Source organism: Mandrillus leucophaeus, unplaced genomic scaffold (assembly GCF_000951045.1).
Source record: "Mandrillus leucophaeus isolate KB7577 unplaced genomic scaffold, Mleu.le_1.0 Scaffold227, whole genome shotgun sequence".
In the NCBI taxonomy this organism is placed as follows: Eukaryota; Metazoa; Chordata; class Mammalia; order Primates; family Cercopithecidae; genus Mandrillus; species Mandrillus leucophaeus.
The window spans coordinates 3247198-3258264 of NW_012102332.1; the positions used below are offsets into that span (position 1 = coordinate 3247198).

An 11067-nucleotide genomic window follows, 5' to 3' on the forward strand; every position below is an offset into this window, starting at 1 on the left:
CCCCACGCCCCTTCTCCTGGCCACACCGTGGAGCCGGAGGTGGACAGAGGCCACGCCAGAGACCAGCTGTAGCTCCCGCGCCTGGGCGGAGGGCCCGGAAACCCTCGGACCAGAGTATGTGGAGGAGGCGCCTGCGTGGCGGCCCTGGCACTGCAGAGACTGGTCCGGGCTGTCAGGAGGCGGCAGGGGGCAGCGCTGGGCCTCGTGTGGGTTGTCGTCCGTCCTGTGGGCGCTCTGCCCCGTGTCCTTTGCGTTCCTCATTAAGCAGAAGTCAGTAGTTATTCTGCCACGAACCTTCTCGTCTGTGTAGTTTTTAGAACATTGCAAAGGATCTGTTTGCTTCGCTGTCAACAAAAAGAAAACCTGACGCAGCATTCGGAAGTCAGTTTGAGGGTTTTTTTAGTTGTGGTTTGTTTGTTTGTGTTTTTTATGTTGGAACGTGCCCCGGAATGAGGCAGTTGGCAAACTTCTCAGGACAATGAATCCTTCCTGTTTTTCTTTTTATGCCACACAGTGCATTCTTTTTTCTACCTGCTTATTTTTAGAATAATTTAAAAAAACAAAATGAAGGCTGTTTTTCCTAATTTTGGCATGAACCCCCCGCCTTGTGCCAAATGAAGACGGCATCACGGAGCAGCTCCAAGAGGAAAAGCTTGGGCATGCCCAGCATGCCCGCTGCCCATCGACGTCTGTCCTAGGGACGTGGAGGGTGCCCAGCGTCCCAGCCCGCACCAGTGCCGTCCTACTGATGTGGTAGGCTAGCAATATTTTGGTTAAAATCATGTTTGTCACTGTAACCATTTGTAGGAATTAAAGAAATAAAAACCCCGGAAAAAGAGAAAAAAAAGAGAGAGAGAGACAGTGAGGCTACTGAGCAGAGTGGCCTCAGGCAGTGGCCTCAGAGAACCACCTGCAGCCCTCAAGAGCGGCTTGGCCACTGCAATACAGGACACAGCCAACTGGGTGGGCTGGGCCCAGGCCAAGTTGATGCTGAGACAATGGAACTTGCACCAGAGATCCAGAACCCTGGAAGGAGTGGACCCCTCAGCCAACACCAGCGTGGAGGGCTGAGTAGGCACAAGAGAAGACTCTCATGGTGTGGCCAGAGTGAGCCGGAGGACCCGGACTCAGGCCCCCATGCCGCTCTACCTCTGCCATCCTCATTCAGGACTAAATCCATATTGAGCTCCTGGTGTGTGACGTCTTACTATTTCACAGAGTAGACAGACAAAAGCAGTCCACTGTTGGCCGAGCGCGGTGGCTCATGCCTGTAATCCCAGCACATTGGTAGGCTGAGGCAGGCAGATCACCTGAGGCCAGGAGTTCGAGACTAGCCTGGCCAATATGGCAAAATCCTGTCCCTCTAAAAATATAAAAATTAGCTGGGTGAGGTGGTGGGTGCCTGTAATCCCAGCCTACTCAGGAGGCTGAGGTGGGAGAATCACTTGAACCTGGGAGGCGGAAGTTGCAATGAGCCAAGAAGGCGCCACTGCACTCCAGTCTAGGCCACAAGAGTGAGACTCTATCTCAAAACAAAAAACAACAACAAAAATTCCACTGTCAAGATGGCAGCGTGACCACATGCTACGTCTCTTTCTTCTATAGAACATCATTAGACATAGTAAAAAAAAAAACAGAAGGCAGAGCATGCAGTGAGCCAAGATTGCACCACTGCACTCCAGCACTCCAGCCTGGGCGACAGAGCGAGACTGCTTTAAAAAAAGAAAAAAACACCTAACTAGACATCACCAGAAAAAAAACTTAACACTCCACTTCCTCTTGTGAATGTAAGTACAAAATTACCAAATGAACTATGAGCAAGCCCATCTCAACCACATATAAAATGATATTAATCATATATCACAACAAAGTTGATTTAATTCCAGAAATGCAATGTTAAATCATTCAAAAGCCAAACACTATTAAGTTACCTTATCAGCATAAAAAGACAAGAAAAAAATTGCTCAATCACAAAAGAAAAAAGCAATTGACAAAATTCAGTGCCTATTCATAAATCTTAAAACCTATCTAACAGAGAGGAAGCAACATGCCCAGTTACACACCACAGCAGCTGAGAGTAGTGACATAACTTACTTGCAGCCAAAAGATGAAAATTGCAAGCTGGGCACATTAGCTCATGCCTCTAATCCCAGCACTTTGGGAGGCAGAGGAGGGCAGATCACGAGGTCTGGAGTTTGAGAAAATCCTGGCCAACATGGTGAAACCTGGTCTCTACTAAAACTACAAAAAAATGAGCCGGGCATGGTGGCACGCACCTGTAATCTCATCTACTTGGGAGGCTGAGGCAGAAGAATCGCTTGAACCACAGGGGCGGAGGTTGTTACAGTGAACCAAGATCGCATCACTGCACTCCAGCCTGGCAACAGAGCAAGAATGAGTTTTAAAAAAACAAAACAAAACAAAACAGATGAAAATTGAATTGCAGTATACTCTTAAAATTTGTGAGAAATCTATGTTTTTCAGCTAAAAAGAGACAGACTCAGCCTTTTGACCTTTCCTCTTTCCCTCCCTGGAAGGCAATCCAAGGCCTGGAAAAACAGCAGCGACACTAACTACAAGAATAAAAACATGATTGGCCGGGCGCGGTGGCTCAAGCCTGTAATCCCAGCACTTTGGGAGGCCGAGACGGGCGGATCACGAGGTCAGGAGATCGAGACCATCCTGGCTAACACGGTGAAACCCCGTCTCTACTAAAAATACAAAAAACTAGCCGGGCGAGGTGGCGGGCACCTGTAGTCCCAGCTACTCGGGATGCTGAGGCAGGAGAATGGCGTAAACCCGGGAGGCGGAGCTTGCAGTGAGCTGAGATCCGGCCACTGCACTCCAGCTCGGGCGACAGAGCAAGACTCCGTCTCAAAAATAAATAAATAAATAAATAAATAAATAAATAAATAAATAAATAAATAAAAACATGACTAAGGAAGTATTAGGAAACTGTAAAGAACCCTGGACTACCTTCCTCTGCACATTTTAAGTGACAAACATGAAATCTGTATTTCTTTAAGTCACTGAACCAGATTTATTTTTTCTATGACTACATGTAGCCCTAAACGATGTATTAAATACTAAAATACATACTGAAATACTAAAATTTTGGTCTTGAACTCCTGACCTCAGGTGATCCACCTGCCTCAGCCTCTGAAAGTGCTGGGATTACTGGCATGATCCACCACACCCGGCTCAAAAGCTTTGTGTTTTTAAACATTAGATATGTTTCTTGGTTTTTTGTTTAAAAAAAAAATCATAATAATATAGGAGAAAAAGAGAAATCATTGTGATTATTTTATCTTATTGGAATGTTGGATAATATAGTCTGCTTCATTAATCATCAAGAACACTGTAAATTTTCCATTTTCATTGGATTTGTACCTCAATTAAGGTGATAAAGTTTTAAAGTTTTTAAAGTGAAAGCCAGCACCACCCCTCTCCTGGAGTGGGTGGGAACAGCAGTCGCATGGGCGGCCTTCCATGTGACATCACAGGTCCTTCATGACACGTGGCTGCCTGGCCCCGCCTCCCTTCCCTTTCATCTTTCTGACCAATGGGCTTCAAGCATTAAGGCCACGCCCCTATTCTGCATTCTAGTGTGGCCCTGGTTATGCCTCCTCTGGCTCAGTCACACAGCTGTGTGGTACGTGACTGGAGGTGTATCGGTGTACTCATCTGGATCACGCCACTGTGGCCCCAACCCCACTTCCCTCCCCACCCCATGATGTCAGAAGAAAACAGAGAGAGAAAATTGGCTGAGGCCAAGAAAAAGGTAAAACGCAGAGGGTTGTGGCACCCCAACCCAAACCCAGCCCCAGGCCCCCTCAGACAGCAGAACAGCTGCCAGAGTTCGTGCCACTCCAGAGGCACACCAGGCTCGGTCCTCCCAGTGACTCTGGGCTCCCTTAACCAAAATCTTCTCAGCCAGGCCCACCCCCTCAGCAGTCCTGCCGCTGCCCTCGCCAGTGACCCCAGGGTGACTTTGAGCCGGTGACTCCTAGGGCTCCCCACTCTGTACTCCACCCTCACCTCCTACTACCCCAAAACTGACCTCCCTGGGCCCTTTGGGCTCACGTCTCCAAGGACCTGGGTGCCCCTGCACCTGCCCTCACCAGTCGACCCAGGGTGACTTTGGGCAGGTGACTCCTGGGGCTCCCCACTCCATACTCGGCCCTCACCTCCCACCGCCCCAAGCCCGACCTCCCTGGGCTCTTTGGGCTCATGTCTCCAAGGACCTGGGTCCCGACCCTGCGAACCCCTCCCCAATCTCAAAGAGGCAACTTGGGCATAGCACTGATGTGTCCCTGGTCCCCCACCACCGCATGGAGGAGTGGAATGTAGTGACGTCACAGTCCCTCTAGGAACCATCATTACTGCCGCGAGGCAGGCCTTTGATCTTAGGACCCGCACCCTAAGTGTTTTTGCCCCTTTTCTGGTTCCTCTGGTTGCAGCACAGATTTCCAGCTGGAAGAAGAGGAGGGACGATGTGACCTAGGAGCGAGAAGTTTCGGGCTGCCTTAGTCCCTTAACACAGACATTGACCGTCTGACAAGGCTACACCTCCCCTGTGAACTCAAATGTTCACAGTGTCTCTGGGTGACAATGGGAGAACGAGTTTGGTTTGGTTTTTTCCCAGGCTTCTACTCTCCAAAGATACTTTAGCCATTTTTTTCCAAGTTCTACACCTCATATTTGAATTCTCCATGGTTCTGGGACCACAGGTCCCATCAGTCAGTGGTCTCTGAAGTGAGATTTGCTCATCTTCTGTGGAATAGATCTTAGGAAACTGAACTTGACAACTCAAATCTTCCTCATCTCATCTCAACCTGGGGTACTTTGAGTGCCACAGGATAAAAATGGGGCATCTTTCTGAAGCATACAGTTTTCCCTTGATTCTTTTGAAAGAGACAAAAGATTAATGCTCTTGGGATGATAGTCACATAGATTTCTAAGAGTATACCAGACTTCTCTCTGAAATGAAGCTTGGGTTGTCCTCTGTTAAATTCCCAGATTTAACAGAAAAGCTGGCTTCTGCCCTGATGTAAAAGTTTGAGAGGTAGTGGTGTACTTCTTCACACTAACAGACATGTGAGGATATATGACTCTAAATCACACAGTGTGTACTTTCCTGCCTACTTTTTACTTTTCTACCTCTGCCTCTGGTTTTGGTCCCTGGAAACTGCCGATTTGTGGCAAAACCCCAGAGCTCAGAGTCAGAAGACTGAGTTTAAGGTCCATTATTGCCTTTTTTTTTCTGCCACAGTATTGATCCCTCTCAGTCGTGATTTTGACAACACCTCGTACAGTTGTTGGTGGCATTAAATCAGATCATCTACGAGAGTATGTTGTATAAACTGTAAACTGACTGTAGGACCTTGGAGTTCTCATGAGTATCACTGCTCTTCTTTTCTACAGTTTAGAGGCTATCATCAGTGGAACAATGCTGGTGTTGGTACCGGAGGAACCGACACCAAAAAGAAAATAAATAATGGCACTAACCCTGAGACAACCACTTCTGGTGGTTGCCATTCACCTGAGGATGTGAGTCTTGGTTGGCTGGTCTCCTGAGGTCAGGGGCACGAGGGGCGGGTAGAAGGTAACTGTTAAGATTGTGGAAGGAAGAACTGCCGGGTACTGGTTAAGAATTCTGGGTTTGGCCGTGCGCGGTGGCTCAAGCCTGTAATCCCAGCACTTTGGGAGGCCAAGACGGGAGGATCACGAGGTCAGGAGATTGAGACCATCCTGGCTAACATAGTGAAACCCGGTCTCTACTAAAAAATACAAAACACTAGCCAGGCGAGGTGGCGGGCGCCTGTAGTCCCAGCTACTCGGGAGGCTGAGGCAGGAGAATGGCGTAAACCTGGGAGGTGGGGCTTGCAGTGAGCTGAGATTCGGCCACTGCACTCCAGCCTGGGCGACAGAGCGAGACTCCGTCTCAAAAAAAAAAAAAAAAAAAATTCTGGGTTTGAATCCTACCCCTCCATCTACTAGGAACATGATTTACGGCAAATTGCTTGAGCTCTTTGGGCCTCTCTTTTCACATATATAAAATAGGGATGGTGGCCGGGCGTGGTGGCTCACGCCTGTAATCCCTGCACTTTGGGAGGCCGAGACAGGCGGATCACGAGGTCAGGAGATCGAGACCATCCTGGCTAACACGGTGAAACCCCGTCTCTACTAAAATACAAAAAATTAGCCGGGCGCGGTAGCGGGCGCCTGTAGTTCCAGCTACTCGGGAGGCTGAGGCAGGAGAATGGCGCGAACCCGGGAGGCGGAGTTTGCAGTGAGCCGAGATGGTGCCACTGCACTCCAGCCTGGGCGACAGAGTGAAGACTCTGCCTCAAAAAAAAAAAAAAAAAAAATAGGGATGGTAATGTTTTACTTATATTTGTGAGGTTTGAATCAGATTTGTTATTGTTGTTGCTTTTGTGTTAATCCCTAGGCCAGGGCCTGCTGTAAACTCCTCTCCTCTTTTGGACTTGCGTTTCCTGAGGAGGTCGAGTTATAAGAGTATCACAGGTTTCTGTTTGCTCTGAGAGTCTGAGATTTAAAGATTCACTAGAATGGAAACCTCGGGGCCAAGGGCTTCTGTCTGCCTTTTCCGTCCTGTATCCCAGCTGTCCCATATCCCAGCTGTGAAGAACCGTCCCTGGCCTGTATGTGCTTGGTCAATGTTTGCTGAATGAATGCACCTTTCTAAATCACAAGCTGGCAGAAGGGTGGGCTTTTCTCACACTCCATCTCTGAAGGTTTATGTTAGTGTCTTTTCCAGAGAATCTAGTTTCAGCCTTTCAGTTCTGTGGCTGTGGGCAAAAACCAACAAAGACCCAAATCCATTTTTTTTTTGGCAGTTGAGAGTTGACCAGTTCGTGTTCCCATTGGGTCTGATAACTTTGCATTTAAAATCCATCCCTGGCCCCTGCCTACCGCTTCCTGACTTGAGGAATAGAGTCGAGGGGGCCACCCTCAGTCACCTCCCTTCGACTCTCCCCACAGAAACAACCGAACTGAGCTCAGCTGGAAGAAGTAACATGATTTGTTTGCTCACAACATGATTGCTGGGTTTGGGGGGCACTCAGATGTAGAGGCCCCAGTCTCGCCTGGCCCACTCCCAGACTGGGGAAGGCTCACCCCCCAGATTCCACCCCATCCCCACAGGGTCCCTGATAACCTGGCCCCGTGGATGGGCCTGTCCTGGGGCAGTGGTGCCGTTCTGGGAGCATCTCTTGCTGTGCCATCTCTGCCTTCCCCTAGTAAGAGCTCTGTCTTCCTCTTCCTATAGGAAAAGGCGGCAAGCCACCATCAGGAAGCCCTAAGGAGGGAGCTAGAGGTGAGTGGAGGGGGTGAAGTTCCCTCCTGTCCTCTGGAGGTTTCTTTGCTTCTCTTTCAGCACTTGCTTGTCTTTTCTTCCAAAGACCCAGGATCATACTATACGAATCCTTACGAGTCAGAAGACTGAACTGGAGACAGGGCTCTACTACAGCCAGGAGGCTGCCAGGAAATGTGAAGGTGGGAATCTGGGCACCCGGTCATCCTTCAACCTGGCACTTTCACAGGCCTTTAGGGGGAGTCCTTTGTGCCACATCTCAACCTCTCTCGTTCCAGGAGAGTCCAAGGATCTGGCCGGTCGCCTGCATCGTTCCTGGCACTTTGCAGGAGAGTTACAGCAGGCTCTGTCTGCTGTGTCCACACAGCACAAGAAGGCGGACAGGGTGAGTCCAACCACCTGCTCGGTCCCCTGGGAGCCCAGTTTCACAGATGGAGGAATGAGCCTAAAGGTCCCTTCTGCACAATGCAGTGTCCTGCCCAGAAGGCAGCATGGGCCATTTAGTACTGCGTTTGGGTGTGGATATTAGAGGCAGGTTGGGGCTGAGTCGGCTGCTGTGGGTTAGCTGCAGGGTGCTGTGGGGAACGAGCACCGGACACAGAGCTCCGAGGCCAAGAGCCCACCCTGCCCATACGTGGCTGTGGCCTTTGCTAAGTCCTAGGCAGGGGTTAGTGTACTTGTACCATGAAGGTACAGAAGAGTATCTTTAGAATGTTACCATTTGTGTAGAGAGAGGGAACAAACGTACATGTGTGTGGCTACGTATTATGCTAATATACCTAAAACATATGTGTAAGGATTCATGAAAAACTCAGGAGACAGGAACAGTGTGCATGGGAGGTATTTCCCTTCTGTACCTTCTGAGTTTTGGACTACGCCAATGTATCATTCTTTCAAAGAGTCAACAAAGGATTAATTTCCTCCTTCTTATCTGTGCCCTACCCCCAGCGAAGGAATGGGCTTACAGAATCAGATATACCTGGGTGTTGAAAGCCCAGCTCTGTCTAAGTGATCTTAGACAACCCCTTACCCTTCAGTACCCCATGTTTTTCATCTACACAATAGAGGTGATAATGGTAACCGTCTCCTATGGAGGTTGCGAGGATTGAATGGGTTTGTTAGTGCAGTGCCTGGTGAAGCACTCAAAGGTTCTGACAGTGGGAGTAGTAACAGTAATAACAACAGCAATCTTATCTGATCTCTCTGGGCCCCTGTCAGCCAGCTATCAATTCCATCTCTTTCCCTGTCCCTTACACCCTTACTGAGTTCTTTGAAAAACAAGTGAGAGACGGGTGCGGTGGCTCACACCTGTAATCCCAGCTACTTGGGCGGCTGAGGCAGGAGAATCGCTTGAACCCGGGAGGCGGAGGTTGTGGTGGGGTGAGATTGCAACATTGTACTCCAGCCTGGGCGGCAAGAGCCAAACTCCATCTGAACAAAAAGAAAAAAAGAAAAAAAGAAAAAGAAGAAAAACAAATGAGACCCTGGGCTTGGAAGTGCCTTGAGAGCATGTTAGGTGTGACTGGGAGTGGGGAGTGGTGTGTGGAGTGGTCACTGTGGCTGTTGTTCCTGGTCAGCCAGCCGCTCCTCTGCCTGCTCTATCCTGACTTCACCTTTCTCTATTTGCAGTACATCGAGGAGTTAACAAAGGAGAGGGACGCCCTGAGTCTGGAACTGTACAGGAACACGTAGGATGGGGGAAGGTGGAATGGGAGGTCTGTGGGCCCTCAGCATGGGGGGTGTGCTGGGAGGTGGGGGTACAGGTGAGCATGGTGAGAGGCTCATACAGGTTTTCATGTGTGCGCGGGGAAGCTCTAGTGCCGGCTGTGCCACTGACTCATGGGGTAGCCTCAGGCAACTCATGTCTTCTCTCTAGCCTGCCACCTGCGACTTTTAGTTCCTGGGGTCCCTTCCAATGCCACAGTTCTGTTGTGGGGCGAAGGTACAGGGTTGATCACCAAAGCAGTCCTTTCTGTTCTTAATTCATTCCTTTCTCCATGGCCTCCGGTCACAGCATAACCAACGAGGAGCTGAAGGCGAAAAATGCCGAACTACAAGAAAAACTTCGACTTGTAGAATCTGAGAAGTCTGAGATCCAGCTCAACGTAAAGGAGCTAAAAATGAAGCTGGAGAGGGACAAAATCCTGCTGCCACAGGTAAGAGACTGCAGCCCCCGCGGTTGTGAAAGCTCCACCCAGCTGGGACCATGGTCTAGGGATCATGCAGGGTATAGGGAGGGTCCAGCCAAGAGCTGGAAAATTTGGGTCCTTGTTCTGATCCCACCATAGAATCATCTAGAGTGTGTTAAAAATCTATAAATTAGGGCCCTGCCAGGGGAATCAGAACCTCAGGGTTAGGGCTTAAATTTTTTTTTAAAGAATCATAGATGAAAACCGTTATTTTATAGATTACATTTATATAGCTAGCTCATGAGTCTATTTCCTTTTGAGGTTGAAACCAACACTTTGCAGGAGGAGAAGCTGCAGGAGCAGGAGAAGAAGATATGGGAGCAGGAGGAGAAGATACGAGAGCAGGAGGAGAAGATGTGGAGACAGGAGGAAAGGCTGTGGGAGAAGGAGAAGGAGCTGCGGGAGCAGGAGAAGCAGATGCGGAAGCAGGAGGAGCAGATGTGGAAGCAGGAGGAGAAGATGTGGAGACAGGAGGAGAGGCTGTGGGAGCAGGAGGAGCAGATGCACGAGCAGGAGCAGAAGATGCGGGAGCAGGAGGAGAAGATGTGGGAGCAGGAGGAGAAGATGTGGAGACAGGAGGAGAGGCTGCAGGAGCAGGAGCAGGAGCTGCACGAGCAGGAGAAGCAGATGCACGAGCAGGAGCAAAAGATGAGGGAGCAGGAGGAGAAGATGTGGAGACAGGAGGAGAGGCTGCGGGAGCAGGAGCAGGAGCTGCGGGAGCAGGAGAAGCAGATGCACGAGCAGGAGCAGAAGATGCGGGAGCAGGAGGAGAAGATGTGGGAGCAGGAGGAGAAGATGTGGAGGCAGGAGGAGAGGCTGCGGGAGCAGGAGGAGGAGCTGCACGAACAGGAGGAGCAGATGCACAAGCAAGAGCAGAAGATGAGGGAGCAGGAGGAGAGGATGTGGGAGCAGTACCAGAGGCTGCGGGAAAAGGAGGAGAGGATGCAGGAGCAGGAGGAGAAGATGCAGAAGCAGCAGGAGATGTGGGAGCAGGAGGAGAAGATGCGAGAGGAGGAGGAGGAGAAGATGTGGGAGCAGGAGGAGATGTGGGAGGAGATGATGATGCGGGAGCAGGAGGAGATGATGCGGGAGCAGGAGAAGATGCGAGAGCAGATGGAGAAGATGAAGGAGCTGGTGGAGATGATGCAGGAGCAGCAGAGGCTGCCAGAACAGGAGGAGGAGCTGTGGAAACAGGAGAAAATGCAGGAGCAGGAGGAGAAGATGCAGGGGCAGGAGGAGAAGATGCGGGAGAAGGAAGAGAGGATGCGAGAGCAGGAGGAGAAGCTGCCAGAGCACAAGGAGAGGTGCTCAGCGCCCTGCGTCCCTCCCTCCAAAGATCTTTGTGATACAAGCCACGCTAGCAGCATGGCGTCTGCGCGAGGAGAGGCCGGGGACGGTTCTCCCCACGACAGCCCCACTGCACAGGTCGTGCAGCTGCCTTGTGGGATGAAGAACGCCCAGGAGCGCCCAGGCTTAGGCAGCAACTCCTGCATCCCATTCTTCTACCGAGGAGACAAGAAGATGAAGATCATCGACATCTAA

General features: G+C 50.3%; 1 protein-coding gene across 1 annotated transcript in view; it reads left to right on the forward strand.

The window, feature by feature from the left end:
• The window catches only part of LOC105540772 (golgin subfamily A member 6-like protein 2), a 15429-nt gene extending 4362 nt beyond the window's left edge, over positions 1 to 11067 (forward strand). The window contains 9 exon segments of the mRNA XM_011981499.1: positions 3607 to 3781; positions 5425 to 5550; positions 7006 to 7035; positions 7292 to 7339; positions 7425 to 7721; positions 8966 to 9024; positions 9351 to 9492; positions 9787 to 10571; positions 10686 to 11067. Of these exon segments, the coding sequence (XP_011836889.1) occupies positions 3607 to 3781; positions 5425 to 5550; positions 7006 to 7035; positions 7292 to 7339; positions 7425 to 7721; positions 8966 to 9024; positions 9351 to 9492; positions 9787 to 10571; positions 10686 to 11067 (2044 nt within the window).